Raw genomic sequence first — 18,562 nt, forward strand, 5'->3', positions numbered from 1 at the left:
TGACCGCATGACAAGCGAATTGAGCCCTGCAATTTCTCTTCGCCTCCTCGCGTCGATAGGTCGACTGCTCGGTTACCCAGGGCTGCCCAGTGGGATCTTTCAGGTACCGAGTGGTTATTCAGTAACTACTGTTGACTGTGGTCTATACAACCTTCAATGTAAAGTGAGTGAGAGGTTTGATCTGCAACAAACGTGGTATCTCCTGGAGAATCAAACTCCTACGTCTGTATCAGTGTGCTCAGTGCTCAGTGCTCTGATCCCCAACAATTTCCCCCTTTACTCCTTTGGCGATGGTCCCCACGCTAGACGTCAATCAATCCTCCTCCCCGATCAGCCCGTTTTAGGCCCACTTTAGGCAAAGTGACGAAATGGCCATCAGAAGAAGAATTTAGTGTGGTTTCGAGGTCCTTTTTACGCCTTGAAAGTGAGACGTTTTGGATGGGAGACTATTTCCGGAGCCCATGAAATCGAAATAATATCCATCGCTGCTTTGACTGCTCACTTCCTAGCTGTAGTTATCAGACCCACCCATGTTCCAACTGCCCTTTTCCCGCAGTCTCAGCTCCTTCTTTTCCCTCCTGTTTCTGATCGTCATCTGCCCTGACCCGAATTTCCTGATTTTCAGCTCCATTATTTTTGTCTGGTGACGAGAGGTATGGAGCAGTTTGAATTCACCGCATCTTCCTTCCTCCCAATGCTCCCATCACCGCTTTCTCTCCTGAACAAGGCCTTTTAAAGTACAGCCTCACTCTCTTTGTTTGTTAATTATGTTCTGTTTGGGATGAGCTGGTGTGCTGAGGATACTGTAAAGGTAGGTAAGGCCACAAGCCCACCCTGTTCCTGAATGCGAGTTGCTTTTTAGAGTCGTCTGTTTCTGATTTTGCCTTGATGACAGCTCTTCAACTCCGTAAATGATATATATACTACTAACCTCCACCCTCTTGCAGACCATAAGCAATAATTGTTGAGAGACATTTCATTTCAGCAACCCTCCCTTGTGTGGACGTGGAGAGTGACCCTTTTCCCCTTGTCCATGAAGCTGGGGCGGAACCGGAACGGCGGCCTCACAGCTGGAGTGTGGGTACTTAATTTTTAGTGTGTTAGATCTATCATCTTGCTGGAGTCACACTAAAACCAGACTTCTGGAAAGGTGATCATCCTTACAGCCCATCTTAGCGCGCTTCTAAGAGCTCACTTTGACTCTTCCCCGGAGCCGGTACTCAGGGCCAACTGGGTCCGGTCTGTCCTTTGACTCTACCGGTCATCACTGTCATTCGTGATTCGTGATTTTTTCTCCTGCTCTGGATACTTGTAAGTATCTTATTCCTCAGGTCCCTCTTCTTCCCAATAATGGATGTGACTGTTTACGCCCCGAATCTCTTTCCTTTGTCACATATTATTCTGATGATGATTCCACACCCCACCTGAAGAACAAAAAGAAAATGACCCACGTATCCTTTCTCTCGTAAGATCATTTTTCCTGACATCGATTCTACACGTAGTCAACCGTCCGCCTCGTCGTACCGAGTCACTTGTCGGGCTGCCTTGCTCACCCCAACCATACCGTTTCCTTGTCGTTTGATGCACATGCTGTGTAATCTGTAGGTGTATCTTGCTTCTAACCTGTCCGGAAATCTCTGATGATGGTACCTGGCCACCGTCAAGGCACGGATGTCAAGATTCATACCTACCCAACCGATTAACAACCCTCCGCCGTATAGGAATGACCTATGGATGGCGTGGATGCTTGGTCCGTTCTAACCGCCTCTCAAGCGCCATTGGCTCCCACCCCTTTTCTGTCTGTCTCCAGCTCTCTCATTTTCCCGAATCAATCAGATTATTTTTATTTTCATTTTCATTTTTTTATTTTATTTTCATTAATCTTTCGCGGTTTTGTACTATTTCCCTGTTCCCCGTCTGTTGTACCCCATTATTTGCTTGGTGGGTTAAGTGGATAACCAGTCGGGTTATCGCGATTCATCCATTCTCTTGTTTCTCTCCACTCAGTCTATCTGAGAACATCGGTCCCAAAGAATGAAATAATATTTTCCATCTTTCCGTTTCCGAAAAAAGAAGTCCAATTAGCCCAGGTCAGAAAAAAAAAAACAGCCTGACATAGATGTGGACCCATGATATTCCTCATCTGTTTGCTGCCGACTGCATCCTGCAACCTGGACTGCTTTGTACGGTACAAGCTGTAACCGAAATGGGCTCCATCAAGCTCCCAGAGAGAAAGATATTATTTTATCGACCTGTTGACTGATGTGTCTGCTTCCTGCTAGGACTTCATTTAATAATAATCTTCCTCCCCGTCCTTGTTTGAAAATTGCCTTCCTATCCATACCTTCTCCCTTCTTCAACCACCCTTAACTTAAGCTTCCCCTTCCCTCCTCGCATTCCAGCCCTTATTCTCCTAGCACTACCTACCTACATCTAACTCTCCTCCATACTACCACCGCCAATACTCTATCGTCTCATTATCGCCGAAGTTTCATTCACTGTCTCTATCGACTCGACAACATTCAACGACATATCGACTCCAGCTTCCTCGCTGTCCACTCACAATTATCCAAAACCTCCTCTCGATTGGGCTTGAACTAGTGTTTTTTCACCGCGGTTGGATCCCTTCGCAGTCGTCGCACAGTTGAGCAGAATTGGGCAAACGATTCTTGGAAACCAAGGCACAAAGAAGCAACGTTCGCGGTGCCATCAGAGAGCATCTTGGACGAAGGAAGATATGCCAAAGGCCCCTTGAAAGCAAAGAGAAAGAAAGAACCAACAGTCATTCCTTCTGTACCAACGGAGTATTTGGAAGGAAGAACGCATTCCGGCCGGTTCGCCTTCGCCAGGGCTCTTCCAGCAGGCAGAAGACGCAGTACTTTTTTTTTGGTTCGAGACACACCAGCACACCAACACATTAACAAGGTTGGGAGGAATTAAGCGAAAGATGAAGATGTTCAAACGACCAGCGTTTCTACAGAGCAGGCAGCATGAAGAACGCAGTGGTGATTGGTCAGCCTTTCCTATACGCCAATTATTTGTGCTTGGTGAGTACTTGCCCGTTATCCGTGTTTTCTGCAGGCCCTTTTGGGTGCATAGAGCTCCAACAGAGTTATGTCGATAGCTGGCTATGATCCAAATTGTTCACCCCTTTTTTGGGAGTTCTTGTCTGAAATTTCTTTTCTTTTTGTAGTTCTTTTTTTCTTTTCTTTTCTTTTTCTTTTTTTTGTCATTAGAGTTCATTGTTGAGATTTGGGTAACGACTGTGACTGACAGTGACACAAGCACTTTGCCGCATATGTGAGCCAATTGCCTTCATGTCGATTTTCCCCTATGTCTATCACATGGTGGAATCATTCCACGTGACAGACAATGATCGCAAGATTGCGCTGTATGCCGGCTTGATTACATCGTCCTTTACTTTCGCGGAATTCTCGGCTGGCATGTTTTGGGGCCGTATGAGTGACAAGATTGGTAGGAAGCCCGTCCTGGTGATGGGGCTGATTGGAACCGCTATCAGTATGGTCGTGTTCGGATTCGCTCCCAATCTGGCGACAGCTATGATTGCCCGTGCCCTAGGTGGTCTTCTGAACGGGAACATCGGGGTCCTACAAACAACCGTCGCCGAGATTGTGACTGTTAAAGAGCATCAACCACGCGCCTATTCGATTATGCCGTTCGTCTGGTGCTTGGGTTCCATCATTGGCCCGGCCATGGGCGGTGCGTTGTCCCAACCATGCGACAACTATCCAGGGCTATTCGCGCGCGGCACCATTTTCGAAAAGTTTCCGTTTCTGCTGCCCAACCTGGTCTGTGTTGTCATTTTGGTGACTGGGGTGGTGGTTGGCTTGTTGTTCTTGGAGGAGACCCATCCGGAAAAGAAGCATCGTCGCGACGTTGGCCTGGAGTTGGGCAATTGGTTGGTTGGCAGATGCTGGGGTTCTGGCGTGCAGGCTGTGGAGGTCGCAGATGCCAAAGCGGATGCAGCCGGCTCAGACTATTTTGACGACTTCGATGAGATGGCTCCGCCAGCATACAGAAGCACAGAAGCTTCCCCTCAGCTGTCTCCAGTGAAGGAGCTTGATAATATTTCCGATGATGACGACATTGAGAAGCAAATGAGGGGAGGGTTTGGTGGAACACCAAAGGCCTTCACAAAGCAAGTCGTCTTCAATATTGTGGCATACGGAATCCTTGCATAGTAAGTTCACCCTTTCCATAGCAACGCAAGGATTATAGACGGTCGTAAAAGTTTGCCAATGTTTGTGTGTATATGCTGACATGACAACAGCCACAGTGTATCCTTTGACCAGCTCATGCCGGTCTTCCTTAGCACCCCAAAGTCTGAAGAGGAGCCAATTCTTCCCTTTAAGTTTACAGGTGGCTTGGGACTTTCGACCAAGACTATTGGGCTTATGCTCGCAGTGCAAGGCGTATATTCCATGATTGCTCAACTTTGGTTGTTTCCGTTCGTCGTTCGCCATTTCGGGACTCTACGCACCTTTCGCTTCGTTCTCCTCGTTTGGCCACCACTCTACTTACTCGTCCCGTATCTGATCCTTCTCCCTGAGAAGCTTCAGATGACCGCCGCATATATCGCCCTGATCTGCAAGATTACGCTCCATGTCATCGCCTTCCCCTCTACTGCAATCCTACTTGCCAACGCAGCACCCTCCTCGAAAGTGCTCGGTTCCATCAATGGCGCTGCCGCCTCGACTGCTAGCCTAAGCCGTGCTTTTGGCCCGAGTGTAACCGGATTTCTGCATTCGAAAGGTCTCGATAGCGGATACTCGGTGATTTCATGGTGGGCTTGTGGTATTGTATGTACCATTGGCGCCATCCAGAGCTTCTGCATCGACGAGTCCGAGACACAAAAGAACCCCGTTGAGAAGACTGCCGAGTCTGACGTGTCTCGCGAGGGCAAGGGCCTGCGGGGCTCTTTCGCTGCTGACGAAGAGGATGGCACTGCGGAAGAAGTGCGCCGACTGCTCTCTTCCACACGAACGAGTGTTGATGATTCCGAAGTGCACAGCCTCGTCCCTTGAAAGCAAATGATTCAAGGTTTGTACGTGGGTTCACCTGCTAGGGCTGAGGGTTGACTTTTTATCTCTTCTGTCTCGTCTTCTCTGAACATCTTTTATCCGTGCCTTACATCTAGCGATTTTTGTGTTCTATTAACGGGGTTTCCACCTCGCTGTTTCTTTCGAGCCCATATTCATCTGCTCCTGCATTTCTTGTTCTTTTCTTCTTTACTGCTTATTTATTTCTTTTGTTCTAGATCATGATTCAAGATTGGGCGGCGCTTACATAGACTGGATGCATGCATAAGGCGGGATTCAAAAGCATGAGGTGGATTTTTGTTATGTTTGATCCGGAAGGAAGCATTTTGAGGCATTTGCTGAAGGGTTGATTGTTCATTGTTCCATGCATCTGGGAGGTCATCTGTTTTTATAGCTAGTCTTGCATGCAGTTAGCTAGATACACCATTGTCGTTCCTGTTCATCGGCAATGTCATGTGGGAGGATATCAACGCAGTCTCTCTTTGCTCTTGCAATTTGATCTCTATGCAGCTTAGCCGTTATTGTGAGTCTCTTAAAGGTCTCGCGATCGTTTACCATGTTCCGGATGGGAGATCTAATGCCCGACTCGCCCATCCCCCGCTTTTGATAGATCTTGATTCTCCCTTCCACCTGGCGGAGGCGGCCGAGCAGGGCCTTGGGCAGTGCGGGGTCGTGGCCTTGTGTGGAAACGTACAACGCACCTGCAATACACTTGGAAGGTAGGTCCCCATCTTTTGGATGCTCACAGCAGCAGAGCCTTGATTTGGGGGCCCTGTCTTGGTCTTAAAAGTTCCAAGACTTGGAATAAATGCTACGACTTGATGCCATCATACAATTTCCATGAATTCCCGCCAACACGACCTGCAGCGGGCGGTGGAAATGCAGCCCGATCTGGCTTATCAGTAGCCAATCATGCTCTCTCCTTTATATCCAGTCACGTGCTAGTCCAGGCTTGATAATTTCGAGTATTGTCCATTACAGGCACTCATCAAGATCGATGGATCTCTTCCTCAAGGTTCGCGATAACATCTCGCGGTTGTCCCTCCTGAAATCCGCGGGAGCCTGTGTTTGCTATTCATTCCCATTGTCACGGTAGATTCTGTGTCAGTCCGGTGCAATATTTGACGACCCGACTGGCGGAGCCTTGAACAAGCCCCGACCGAGGTACTCCGTACCCCCACGCATATCGATCTTACTGGAGATTACACGTCCCATCAGAGAGGACTCTCAAAATCTCCACCAGCAAGAAGCCTATCGCGATCTGCCTGGCGTTGGCTCCTTCGCTCTTTGCATCTCTTGTGCTTTGTTCGGTCCCCGTCTCTCTGTCATAATCGTTTCCTCCTGCCTGAACTGCCTCTCCTGGTTGTCGCAGGTGTCTTCGTCATGCGCTGCCATTGCGCTCCGCAGTACCCTCAGAATTACCCTTTGCCTTGACGCCTGTCTCGGAGAAACAACGAAAAGTTCCAGAAACATTGCTCGCGATACCACGGAACCTCAGCCACTACTCAGTCACCGATCTCCGAGCACAGAAAAGCGCTTGGTCAGTAGCCTATCGCCTACATGAGTGCTGATTCGCCTTTTGATCACTCACGGTATACTGCGACAGCTTTCTCACCCGCTTTGACTCACTTTTACAATACTCACAGCCGAGACATGGTGGAACCGTTGCGCTGCTGGTCATCACTCCTTCCGCCGTTATGCTGAATCCTACCTCTCCGATCTCCCCAACCGCCGTTGGGAGAAAACGACCACATGCAGTAGCCGAAGCTACTCCGATTCCTCCGGATCTGTCGGGGCAGTCACAACATCCAGCGAATGAAGGCCCTGCTCTTGCTTCCAACTCGAATACTTCGTCCTTTCGCAATGTATCCGCTTGCAACCGCTGTCGGCAGCGGAAGAATCGATGCGATCAACGACTTCCTCGGTGTCAGGCCTGCGAGAAGGCGCGAGTGCGCTGCGTCGGCTACGATCCTATAACGAAGCGAGAGATTCCTCGTAGCTATGTTCACTTCCTCGAGGCACGGGTCGCATATCTCGAAAAGCGTTTGATAGACAGCGGGGTTGAGTTCAAGGAAGCCGTGGCTTTTGACGAGGAGGAAGCTATCAAAGTAGAAGCGGGGTATGATTCCGCTCAAACACATGGTCTTCCTCCGAATGGCCCAGCAAATATATCTGCGGCCGACGAAAATGATAACCGTGTGCGGCAGAACAAGGACAAAGATGGGTCTGCACTGGAGAATGTATTGCAAAGCGGTCAAGTATCGGGAAATCATCAGGATGTTGAGAAGGAAGACAATTGGAGGATACAAAACCTCGTTTCGAATATTGGAATGGTTTCAGTGCAAGGAACCTCCGACCCACGTTATCTGGGATCGACTTCCGGCATCTCATTTGCGCGGGTTGTCTTTGCCGCCGTGAAGAGTTCAGTCCCCGGTAAAGCATCAGGTGGCCCAATGCGCCCTAAGGAAAGTTTGCCACATAGTGCCACGGGGACGGGAGGAAGCACCACGCGGGATTCTTTCTTCGGGCTACAAACACGACCGATGATGAAGTGTGCAGCGTTTCCCGACAGAGAAGTAGCGGAGCGGCTAGCCGACCTGTATTTTGAGCATGCCAACCCCCAAATACCCATTGTACACCGCATCGATTTTATGGAACTGCTCGATCGTACTTATTCTGTTGATGAGAAGAGCCGCTCCCCTCGAAGCCTATATATCTTAAACATCGTGTTTGCCATTGGTGCCGGGATCATATTTGAGGACAAACCAGCAGATGATCAGAAAGAAGGTCGTGATCATTCGCCGGCGGCGACCAAGAGACAGCGCATGTCAGGTCATCAATATCAGCCGGAAGAATACCATGCATCCGCCATTGTTCACCTAGAGTCTTTCCTATCGACCTCTGCAACTACTGACGGTTTTGGCGCACTCGAAGAGCTTCAAGCAGTCCTCCTTCTTGCTAGTTTCGCTTTACTTCGCCCCGTCGCACCTGGTCTTTGGTATATTGTTGGGGTTGCGATGCGTCTTGCAGTTGATCTTGGCCTGCATTACGAGGACGGGACAGGTATCGACGCACCCGGGAATGGGAACTTACCTCGCACACAAGGAAAAGACGGCAGTAAAGGAAAACTGCGGATTGACGTCAATGAGCGAGGGCGTCGAGAATGGGTGCGTGACTTCCGTCGACGGCTGTGGTGGTGTTGCTATAGTTTCGACCGCCTCGTTAGCTGCTGCGTTGGCCGTCCGTTCGGCATCAGTGACCAGGCCATAAGCACCGAGTTTCCGTCTATATTGGAGGACAAATACATTACGAAGTCCGGTATAGTGAAGGCCCCAGAAGGCTCTCCAAGCTACAAACATTCCGCCTTCCACTATTTCAAGCTGCGATTACTGCAGTCGGAAATCCAGGACGTTTTGCAGCACCAACAAGCACGATTCGCACGGCAGAGAGTGCCGCATGAAGCCAAGAACTTTATGCGTACTGATATTGTTTCCCCTTTTCTCCAAGGATTCGACTCTTTCCGTTCGTGGAGGAGAGATGTTGATCGGCGACTTTTGGAATGGAAGCAGAGTGCACCAATACCGCAGGAGAACGGAGTACGATTTCCCCTCGAGTTCCTGGAGCTGAATTACTGGCAGGCAGTCATAATGCTATATCAACAGAGCCTTACTGTTCCTGCTGAACTGGCAGACGAGCTTTCGCCTGCTGAGGATGTCTCCAGTCCGTCGTTCTCACAAGTAGATGAGGAAGATGAGGATGCCATCTACTATAAAGTAGCTGAGGCTGGACAGAAAGTAATCCGAATCTACCGTCAGATGCACCGGGTACGCCTTGTGAATTATACGTATCTAGCGACCCATCATATCTTCATGGCTGGTAAGGACGGATGATCTACACTCACACTAGTAGCTGCTCATACTTTTTGCGCTAGGTATCTCATTTCTGTACGCAATTTGGCACTCGCCATGGGTGCGGAGCCGTCTGGTATGTTAACACCACGCTATTAATTTCTGTGCTTGAACACCAAACTGATGACCACTTTTGTGTTGCAGACCCTCGATGAAGTCGATTTTACCGTCCTTGCCGCAACGTCTGTGCTTGGAGACCTAATGCACAAGTGCCCGCCTGCAGAAGCATGCCGCGATGCATTTGAACGTATGAGTAAAGCTACGGTTGAAATGAGCTTGTCAACAACAGGCTTCGGGCCACAAGTTGATTTGAGCCGGATACAACCAGGCAGTAGCAGCTCAAGGCAGTCTAATTTAATGCACTCCAGACCAAGACCTTACGCAAGACAATCGGTTGATCAACGGCAGCGTCAAGGTGTGCAGCGACGACAGTTGCAGATGAGACAATCTCGACCTGTACCGAGATTTGATATGAACCTTGAAGACCTCTTCGGCGACAATGGTGCTCTCTCAGAAAGACAAAGTGCTGGCGCCATGGGCAAGCAGGCGCAGCCCTATCCCATACCCGAAACCCCGGATCCCAATTTCGTACGACCAAATCCTCAGCGCAACCCATCCATGGAGTATTATGCCAACTACGAAAATCCGGTCTCTCCGCAGACACAACAATCCCAACCACAATACTACTACGGCAACTCTCCTCAGCAGGAGTCACCAAATAGCGTCGGTGCAACCACCGGGCAGCCTCAATTTCACCCTACAGATCCAGAAAATCCAGCTGGTGTGGGGATTGATTACCTCGACTATGACTCGGCCCTCCTTGAGCGCCAGATGTCTCTGGGGTCTGACGAAAACTCAGAGTATAAGCTACAGGCGATGCCGTCGCTTGGACACGGGGCCGGCCACAGTGTCGGCATTGATCTAGGATTTGGCATGGCTGTTGACTTTCAGCATGACTGGAGTGAGAATGCTAATTATGATTTGCTTGAAGGGTTTTTCTTTGGCGGTGGCGGAGCAGGACAAGGGCATGGATCTGGTTTATAGATTTCTCTTTATGGCTACAAGGCAGGCCATCCTTTTGGGAGCGTGGGGTCTATAGAAGAACTGCAAGCTTGGTGATTCATGATATATATATATTCTCACTAAATATTAGTCTCCGACATCACGAATGCTAATGGATTGACGACGGTGTATGTGTGGGTTTGGGTTGCAGTCAGCAAGCCCGAGGCTAGCAAATGTAAAAGAGCCTAACCACCAAATGGCACTTCCACTTGACTAGCACCTCAACATCTGAAGCCAGGCAAAGATGATGCAAATTGGGCACCAAATTCAATCCTGGGGTTTTGCGGGTGGTTGAGTTGGCGGCAGATCGACCTCCGAAATCCTTCCATCAGATCCATCCTGCCTCCTGCCTCCTGCCTTGTGGCTGACTTCCTCTTCCTGCGGGACAGCCAGCGCACCCTGTCTTGGTGCTTGCATTCGTCACTCTCCTCTCTCGCCCTTACTCTCTCTCGCTCTTCCTTCGACTTTCTCCTCATTTAAGAAATAACCCGATCGAGATGAAATCTGCGTGAGGCTGAAGCCACCAGATCGGAGCAAACAAACAGAAAACCGAGTCAGTAGTCGGTACCGTAAGTCTGTCCCCATGATCGCCCGCTCATCCCCCTCCACGCTAAGAAAAAAAAAAGTCCACGAGAACTGATCAGATCCACTACGGCCTCTTCACAGCTGGACCAGCTTGCAGCTTGTCTTACCTTCTCTTGCGCCGCCGTCGCTCGGTTCCTGCGTCTTGTTGCCTACGGGGAGCTTTGATCTGATCTACCAGGCTGCGCTGCCTTCCTCCCTAACGGATTCCTGCGTAGCATTGTGCTACCGACTCTGGATCGGTCGAGGTTTGCCGTTGCCACTCACGAGAGACAAGGAGGATAAATTGAAGGAGAACGATGTCAATGATTTCTGTCTTGTGAATCGCATGAAAGACAGCGCCGACATAAACAAAGGTTGGAGAGAAACAACATAATCTAGGTACGGGTTGACCTCGTTGGGGCAGTTTATCCTGCTTCTCCAACTTTCATGAGGGGGTCGCAAGTTGACTTTAGCTATCTATTCAAATAGTATAGATTGATCCGACTATTCTGTCGCTCCGGAACTGCCGCATTCCATCCCTCCGCTTCCTCTCGCGTTCGCCGTCCTCCCACCATATCCGTCCTCCCCACTCCAAGTGTCCTCGAATTAGGATATGTACAGCAGGGCCACATTTATACCAGACTATAGTGGCATTCGATTTTCTCTCTAGACATCGATTTCTTACGGGCGGGCCACGTATTCAAAATGGTCAAAGTAGATGTGCGGAGAGACTACTACGCAGACTTGAACCTCACGGCCGGCGCGGACGCCGAGGATATCAAGAAGCAGTTCAGGAAGCTAGGTGAGAATGGAGGAAGGAAAGAACGGAGTGTTTCTGACATTGAATAGCTCTCAAATACCATCCGGATCGGAATCCTGGCAAAGAGGTGGAATCTAACGCAAAGTTCCAAGCGATTCAGGCAGCTCACGAAATCCTCATTGATCCTCACCAACGGTTAAAATATGACACCGAAAGGCTACGAAGTGGCTTCTATGGGCCAAAAACCAGCTCTGCCCGAAGGGAATCTGCCGCCTATCCTACCCCAAAACCAAACACTAAGGCCCAATTTTCCGAACGCCCCAAGTCCTTCCATAATGGCCCTTCAACCGGTGCGCAGCGATACGCTAGCTATGCAAGAGCCGCGCCTAAGCAGCCTTGGGAGCAAATGCGTGACCAAACGCAAACTCGCGCGGATGCATATCGAGGGTTTCAGGAGATGAAAGGAGGTCCTGGTGGTTGGTCGACCTTTGATCCTCGCGGACGTGCAGGACAAGCAGGAGCTGTACCTAGACCTGCTGGACCGACTAATGGGTCAACTGCGAGACCAAAATCTGCTTACGAGCACCTTCACACAGGCACCAAGCCAACCACTGCCGAATCAGCCCATGCACAGTTCGGAAAGAAAAAGCAAGGGTTTGCTCCCCGGGCCGCAGGCGGTGATGAACCTATGGCCGCCAACACAGCCTCGTACAGAAATGCTTCGCGCTTTGACCGATTTACACCAGCCCCTTCTCCAACCTCGAGAAAGCCGGCAGCTGGCTTTCCTAGCGGCGCAGAGAATGTGAATCCAGCGGAGTACGAGAGATCCAGTAGCAAGTATGCCACCACCGGTGGTGAAAAGACATTTTTCTCAAGCTCAATGCTAGGGCGCTCTGGCAGCGCTCGTACACCACCGAAAAATCATCCTAACCCACGCCCTCGCACCAACCCGCCAAGTCCTGACCCTCAACACAATGGACGGCATCGAAGTGCTAGCCCAAGCCTGAGGGCCGATGGAACTCGGAATTATGATTCCACGAGCTCTAGTGAATCTAGTGAAGATGAAGTTACGTTTAAGCCGAAGGCGGTGCCTAAAAGTAGGCTTCGGCAGCAGCAGAAGTATTCCAACTTTCATGGTACCAATGGCTGGAACACCGGAACCAGTGAGTAACTCGACAGTAAAATTTGTGGTCGTCTTCTTGTGCTAACTGTAGTTGTCCAGCACATGATTCAGATTCTGCCGGCTCGATGAGAAATAATTCTGACACTCCAGTTTTCTCTAAGAAAGCCGACTTTGCTTTTGCTTCTAAAGACTTCGCCCAGAACGGGACATTCAAGAGCAGCAGTCACGATGACCTTCGAAAATCCAGTCGTCGAGAACCGTTCGCATACTCTCCAGAATCTTCAAAAATCAATGATCGTGGACGAGCATCGACACGAGATACCCCATCAAAGGGTACAGGAAATACACCCAAACGTGAATCATCCCGCTCAAAGTCCGCATCGCAGCAAATGCCGTTCTCACAGGAGAGCTTCATCAATAATAATTGGGCGGAGGCGTTCCAGTTCAGGGACTTGTCGGATGCTTTGCCGAACAGTGAAGGCTCTCAAAGGCAACCAAATCCTCAGCGGACTCGGAGCCCTCGAAAACAAACTAGACAGGGAACGAGGCTGCGGCCTACACCCCAGCAAGCTAGTGTCGCAACAGAAGCTGAGGAGGCAGAATCTACCGTAGGAGGAGACAACGGCCAGGTACCTAGCAATGACGCAGAGGCTATGGATCTCGACGATGAAGTCCCCGCTAAAGATTTTGCTCCCGCTACCGCTTCAGGAGCTACAGCCAGCAGGAAGACAGCTCCTTTGCCGAAAGCTCAGCCAGGTCCAAAATCCGGATCTAAAGACGCGGCGAACAATCCTTTGAACATGAAAATTTTAAGTGGTGTATTCCCTTTCACTTCGACAAATAGCGGTGGTCTCGAAGATTTAAAGGACATTGCATCGACTCTTCCTTTTGAGTCACGAACTAAGGCTCCGAAGACAGCAATGGGCAACACGCATCCTCGACAACTGGCCTGTCCTAATCCTCCTAAACGACCTGAGCCACCGCAGCCCGTGCAGATAAGTGCTGGGTCCAAGCAGCCAGCAATAGCGCGAGTCGCATTGGATCGGTACATCGCTGAGATGGCTGCCTATGTACGCGAATGGGAAACGTTCAACGGCCGCATGGTCACTCACTTCCTCGCCCGTCACAGGAGCAATGTGACTGAAATGGCGCCAAACTGGATCGGTGCTATTGGAGATTCTCTTCGCTTGAGTGACGATGAAGCTGGCGACGATAGCGACGACAATACGGGACCTCCGACTCGGAGGGGGTTCACATCTTATACGAACGCTCTAGTTCAGGATGAGAAGGTGATGAAGCATTGGGAGGTTGCGCGTGAGCGGCATCTGGAGTGTATGTTAAAGCACGGGCAATTGAGGGAGTGGCTACGCAGTGGAGGGCGAATAATCTAAACAACATTTTTCGACCTGCATTTGGGATGGCGAAGCAATGGCGCTGGGTAAGGACATTTGACATCGTTATATCTATACCTAGGGTTGGTTATGTGTTTTGGGTGTACCATAGTTTTCGGCAATGCCATCTAGACCTCTTTTTAGTCACATCTCAAGCGAAGCGAGGAGGTCTAAAGTCAAGGGAGTGGATAATGGTGACATTGCCCAGACTTCGAGTCTCCGCCGCCGCCGCCGCCTGTCAAATTCCACCTTGGCAGAGTGGACCACATTCCAATTCCTGTTCCTGACTAGACTCCTAGAGGGCCTCTGCTGGTCGATCTGTCCATGGCACTGTTATAAACCGGGCCCTGCGCCCTTGCGGGTTCTCTCCCAAAGTCCTTCAATCGACTGACCCTGGGCTCGATATGGGCCTCTCGATTTGGCGCCACCTCGGCATGCTACTCGGACTTCTATCACCAGCCATTCGTGCCCAAGCCTGTGACTCTCGAGACACATATCACGCCTACAGCCAGGCAATGTTGGATGCTATTTCACAGAACTGCCCATCTTTCAACGGTACTGTAAGGATCGGGGCAAACTACACGGGCCCTCTTATCCTCCATAATGTGACCGACCTCACAGGGATTCAGAACGATGAATACTACAATGGGCCTGGTTTGACCTCGCTTGAATTTCCGGATCTTGTCAACGTTGAGTACCTCAATCTTTCATATCTCTCTTTGCTGGAGAAAGTGTCATTTCCCAAGCTGGAGTATGCGGAGAACATTCAAATGCTTGTGCCTACAGAGTTGCCGGAGCTTCAGTTTCCTTCTTTGAAGAATACTACAGGGCTACGGCTGGAAGGCAATTTATCGAGGTAGGTCTTCCTTATCACGCAGGCCATGATGATTGTTCACTAACAGTCTGCCTCTAATTAGAGTATCATTCGGCGTCCTGGATTCCGTCTACGGCCCGGTCTCTGTCTGCAGCACAGAGGGGTGCTACGAATCTGGACCTACTTTCACCACAATGAAGATCTCCTTCCCTGCCTTGAAGCATGTACAGCAACTAGAGATAACCGGGAATGTGTCGAGGCTAGTTTCAACGCTACTCAAAATGTTGGACCGCTCCGAGTGCTGACACTCAAATTGATAGCTTATCTATACCCGAACTTGCCTCTATCGTAGAGGTAGGAGGCTTGAAACTCGAGATATACGGCTCGCCAGTGGCCGTTGACTTTCCGAAGCTCAGCACGATTGAGGGCCATGCCTTCATGAAGGGCAGTATCACTTCGTTCGTTTTTCAGTTCTGTACCGTGCCGCGTCAATGCAATGCTAACCTGTGGGTAGGCTCAATTTCCCTCTCTTACGGGAATACCCCGAGACATTTGGGGTCAAGACTTCAGAGACTCTACAGATTAATTTACCGGGTGAGAAGGGGAATGTGATTAGCTTGCTTGGGAGTATCAAGAGGTGCGTGTCATGCAATCTGACTTGATCTCCTTCCTGGCTTCTGCACGGATCTAGGTTGCTAACGAGTTGCGATCCTGCAGTGCGCAGTTCCCAAACCTAACCGACTTTAAGAAGTTCATCGTACAGTCCAGTGAGAAGTTCGACTGTGGCTCTCTCATCGATGCATTGGAAGACACAGCTGTGGAGGTTAGGGTAGAGAAGGATGAGAATGTTGTATGTAGAGGCGGAGCAAGAACGATCCGTGCTGGGCTTGCTGTCACGCCTGCAATTGCGGGGAGTAGTGACCTTGTTGAGCCAACTGTTGTGATCTTTCTATAACTCTAAAGAGATACGAGAGTATGGGTGTTTAATGCAATCATATTTTCCTCATCCGATAAAGTACTGGCAGCCCTAAGCATGCCCTACCCCTAAGCCCTAAAGTCGCCGATACCGGAAGTCCAAACCCCGGGCCGCCACCTTCCCAATTCGGTGAATCAAGGCAACCCCGCCGTTGGGGGTGACCATGGTAATTTTACCACTATGACGTTCGAATATCTACACTCTGTATGGAGGAAAAGACTGCGAGTACCATACAATACACAACGTGGTTGAGTCACGGGCAGGCAGGCAAAGTTATATCATCGCCGCCGTCCGCAAATCCCCTTCCTTCTTTTTTCTGGCTTTTGGTCTTTGACGGTCGCGGACATTTCGCTGCTGCTCCATCACTTTCAGTTCGCTTCCTGAAGTGATTATTGAACCAATCACACCAGTCTTGTCGGTCAATCGCTGTATGTTCGACCAATTGGTTCCGTGAAGTTTCGCTGTCCAGTGAGCCAATCGCAGTATGAGCGGAAGCTAATTGCGTCTTTCCTACAGATTGACTTATCATACGAGCCTGTTATAGAGAAAACATATTCCTCGTCGAATCTATCGTCATGGCTGTTACAATTGTCCTCGGTAGCCAGTGGGGCGATGAAGGTGGGTTATAGCTAGCCACAGGTCCATCGATTGAGACACAGAACCCGGGGCTGATTGAGAGCAGGTAAGGGAAAGATCACGGATATGCTGTCGCAGCAGGCGACGCTCTGCTGCCGTGCCGCTGGCGGCCACAGTAAGTTGACCTCCTGCCTATTTATCCCGCCACGCGCATGGTCTCAAAATTCCACTAGACGCCGGCCACACTATTGTTCACGGCAATGTGACATACGACTTCCACATTCTCCCATCCGGTCTTGTCTCAGAAAGCTGCGTCAACCTCATTGGCGCTGGTACCGTTGTGCACGTCCCTAGTTTCTTCAAGGAGCTTGCTGCGCTTGAGACGAAGGGTCTGAAGGGCGCTGCTGGCCGCGCCTTCATTGCTGACCGTGCGCATGTCTGCTTCGATCTGCACTCTGTTGTTGATGGCCTCGAAGAGGCTGGCCTGGGCGGCCGTAAGGTTGGCACTACTGGTAAGGGTATTGGCCCTTCCTATAGCGACAAGGCCTCAAGGAGGGGTGTGCGCGTCGGGGAGATCTTTGACGAGGAGGTGTTTGAGCGGAAGCTGCGCACCCTTCATGCTGGATACACTGCGCGATTCGGTGAGTTGAACTACAACGTTGAGGACGAAATCGCGAGGTTCAAGGTAGGGTATCCTCACATATTTTCGGTCCGAGGGTCGCTAAGAAGGAACAGGAGTATCGAAAGTTACTCGCTCCCCACGTCGTCGACCAACTGGCCTTCCTTCAGAAGTACAAGGACTCACCAAATACCCTTGTTGAGGGTGCCAACGCGCTCATGCTCGATCTTGACCACGGCACTTATCCATTCGTGACTTCCTCGTCTACCGGTCTGGGTGGTGCTGTGCAAGCTCTCTCTCTCAACCCTACTAGCATCAAGAACATCATTGGTGTTGTGAAAGCCTACACTACCCGCGTTGGCTCCGGCCCCTTCCCTAGCGAACAACTCAACGAAGACGGCGACAAGCTTCAACAGGTTGGCCGTGAGTTCGGCGTCACCACTGGTCGCAAGCGCCGCTGTGGATGGCTTGATCTCGTCCTCCTCCGCTATTCTCAAGCTATCAACCACTACACCGCACTGAACCTCACCAAGCTCGACGTACTCGATGACTTTGACGAGATCAAGGTCGGTGTCGCTTACACTCTGCCCGACGGCACTCGCACAGAGAACACCATTCCCGCCGACGCCGAGGTTCTCGACAAAGTAAAGGTCGAGTACGTTACACTACCTGGTTGGAAGAGCAAAACAATGAGCGTGAAGAAGTACGAGGATCTTCCCGAAAACGCACGCAAGTACATCGAGTACATCGAGCGCGAACTTGGCGACGTTCCTGTGAAATGGATCGGGACCGGTCCCGCCCGTGACGATATGATTCTGCGCGATTAGATGGAGTGAAATCCAGCTTTCCTCCTCAAAATGACGAAAGCGATAAAACATCAAACGCAAAAGCCACGGATTAGAACTGATTCCCTTGATGAGAGGAGAGGAACGTACGGTAGGTGGGAGGTTTGGCCGGTTTTCGTTTAGTAAATCTGATATAGTCTTCACCTTTCTATAGATTTTCTGTGAGAATTTTGTTTCTCTTCAATAAACGTGTATCATTTTTCAGTTTCAGTTACATATGTATGACTTTGTTATTAGACATCTGATTAGGTAGAATAGATGTCGCATAGTGTGTTTACTACTTACATGGTTCATATACGGTCAATCAAGAATATGGCAAATGTTATTTATCAATTCAAACCAATCTATGGGGAAAGTCTCTATTATACAAGCAAATAATGGTAAAAGCATATATCCCTGCTAGGTATGGAAGTATGTACCCAGAACTTCTTCCGTACTGAAAGCAATCCGAAACACGGATAAATTAACAGATAGAATAATACATCATTCAATCACTCTTCAAGTTGTGAGGGAAAGAAGGGAAGGAGAAGCAAGCAAGCAAGCAAAGGCCAGGCAGGACCGTACCGTGACCGTGACCGTGACCGTGACCGTGACCGTGACCGTGACCGTGACCGTGACCGTGATCGTGACCGTGACCGTGACCGTGACCGTGACCGTGACCATGACTGTGACTGTGACCGTGACCCTGGCGCCTGAGCTGGAAATTGGAATGCTGTTGTAGATCGTACATGAGTTCGAGAGACAAGAAAAAGCAGGCACTAAGATATTGGATTAATTGGCGAGAGGAGTTGAGTTGGAAAATATAGCAGTAAAGTAGTAGCATGTATGTCCGTTCATTATTTGAAGGATTTCCGGAAAACGCCG

The 18,562-nt window shown here is 50.0% G+C and overlaps 5 protein-coding genes across 5 annotated transcripts; all 5 read left to right on the plus strand.

Moving 5' to 3' along the window:
• Positions 1-3,317: 3,317 nt before the first annotated feature.
• On the plus strand, positions 3,318-5,045 carry BJY04DRAFT_219519 (MFS transporter; the record flags this gene model as incomplete). Its single annotated transcript, XM_073716601.1, has 2 exons — positions 3,318-4,201; positions 4,292-5,045. The coding sequence occupies 2 exons, from the start codon at positions 3,318-3,320 to the stop codon at positions 5,043-5,045; spliced, it is 1,638 nt and encodes a 545-aa protein (XP_073570061.1).
• Positions 5,046-6,645: 1,600 nt separating this feature from the next.
• BJY04DRAFT_83336 (Zn(II)2Cys6 transcription factor) lies at positions 6,646-10,161 on the plus strand. Its single transcript, XM_073721158.1, has 3 exons — positions 6,646-8,936; positions 8,992-9,044; positions 9,113-10,161. Exons 1-3 carry the CDS (start codon positions 6,758-6,760, stop codon positions 10,010-10,012), a joined length of 3,132 nt encoding a protein of 1,043 aa, XP_073570062.1. The 5' UTR covers positions 6,646-6,757; the 3' UTR covers positions 10,013-10,161.
• A 727-nt stretch (positions 10,162-10,888) lies between these two features.
• Positions 10,889-14,002, plus strand: BJY04DRAFT_83340 (DnaJ domain protein). Its single transcript, XM_073721159.1, has 4 exons — positions 10,889-10,993; positions 11,084-11,396; positions 11,444-12,517; positions 12,577-14,002. The coding sequence occupies exons 2-4, from the start codon at positions 11,300-11,302 to the stop codon at positions 13,866-13,868; spliced, it is 2,463 nt and encodes an 820-aa protein (XP_073570063.1). The 5' UTR covers positions 10,889-10,993; positions 11,084-11,299; the 3' UTR covers positions 13,869-14,002.
• A 35-nt stretch (positions 14,003-14,037) lies between these two features.
• BJY04DRAFT_192058 (uncharacterized protein) lies at positions 14,038-15,664 on the plus strand. Its single transcript, XM_073711738.1, has 5 exons — positions 14,038-14,724; positions 14,786-14,941; positions 15,003-15,140; positions 15,197-15,319; positions 15,400-15,664. The coding sequence occupies exons 1-5, from the start codon at positions 14,273-14,275 to the stop codon at positions 15,635-15,637; spliced, it is 1,107 nt and encodes a 368-aa protein (XP_073570064.1). The 5' UTR covers positions 14,038-14,272; the 3' UTR covers positions 15,638-15,664.
• Positions 15,665-15,984: 320 nt separating this feature from the next.
• On the plus strand, positions 15,985-18,014 carry adB (adenylosuccinate synthase ADE12). The gene is made up of 5 exons (XM_073711739.1): positions 15,985-16,086; positions 16,175-16,276; positions 16,341-16,409; positions 16,468-16,919; positions 16,970-18,014. Exons 2-5 carry the CDS (start codon positions 16,234-16,236, stop codon positions 17,678-17,680), a joined length of 1,275 nt encoding a protein of 424 aa, XP_073570065.1. The 5' UTR covers positions 15,985-16,086; positions 16,175-16,233; the 3' UTR covers positions 17,681-18,014.
• The last annotated feature ends 548 nt before the right edge of the window (positions 18,015-18,562 follow it).

Source organism: Aspergillus karnatakaensis (assembly GCF_047715665.1).
Source record: "Aspergillus karnatakaensis strain CBS 102800 unplaced genomic scaffold BJY04scaffold_32, whole genome shotgun sequence".
Classification (NCBI taxonomy): domain Eukaryota; kingdom Fungi; phylum Ascomycota; class Eurotiomycetes; order Eurotiales; family Aspergillaceae; genus Aspergillus; species Aspergillus karnatakaensis.

Coding starts and splice junctions, on each gene's coding strand:
- BJY04DRAFT_83336 (XM_073721158.1), top strand. CDS start 6,758: ATGCTGAATCCTACCTCTCCGATCTCCCCAACCGCCGTTGGGAGAAAA. Junction 8,937..8,991: donor CCATCATATCTTCATGGCTG/GTAAGGACGGAT, acceptor TTTTTGCGCTAG/GTATCTCATTTCTGTACGCA. Junction 9,045..9,112: donor CATGGGTGCGGAGCCGTCTG/GTATGTTAACAC, acceptor TTTGTGTTGCAG/ACCCTCGATGAAGTCGATTT.
- BJY04DRAFT_83340 (XM_073721159.1), top strand. CDS start 11,300: ATGGTCAAAGTAGATGTGCGGAGAGACTACTACGCAGACTTGAACCTC. Junction 11,397..11,443: donor GAAGCAGTTCAGGAAGCTAG/GTGAGAATGGAG, acceptor GACATTGAATAG/CTCTCAAATACCATCCGGAT. Junction 12,518..12,576: donor TGGCTGGAACACCGGAACCA/GTGAGTAACTCG, acceptor GTAGTTGTCCAG/CACATGATTCAGATTCTGCC.
- BJY04DRAFT_192058 (XM_073711738.1), top strand. CDS start 14,273: ATGGGCCTCTCGATTTGGCGCCACCTCGGCATGCTACTCGGACTTCTA. Junction 14,942..15,002: donor ATAACCGGGAATGTGTCGAG/GCTAGTTTCAAC, acceptor TCAAATTGATAG/CTTATCTATACCCGAACTTG. Junction 15,141..15,196: donor ATGAAGGGCAGTATCACTTC/GTTCGTTTTTCA, acceptor ACCTGTGGGTAG/GCTCAATTTCCCTCTCTTAC.
- adB (XM_073711739.1), top strand. CDS start 16,234: ATGGCTGTTACAATTGTCCTCGGTAGCCAGTGGGGCGATGAAG. Junction 16,410..16,467: donor CCGTGCCGCTGGCGGCCACA/GTAAGTTGACCT, acceptor AAATTCCACTAG/ACGCCGGCCACACTATTGTT. Junction 16,920..16,969: donor ACGAAATCGCGAGGTTCAAG/GTAGGGTATCCT, acceptor AAGAAGGAACAG/GAGTATCGAAAGTTACTCGC.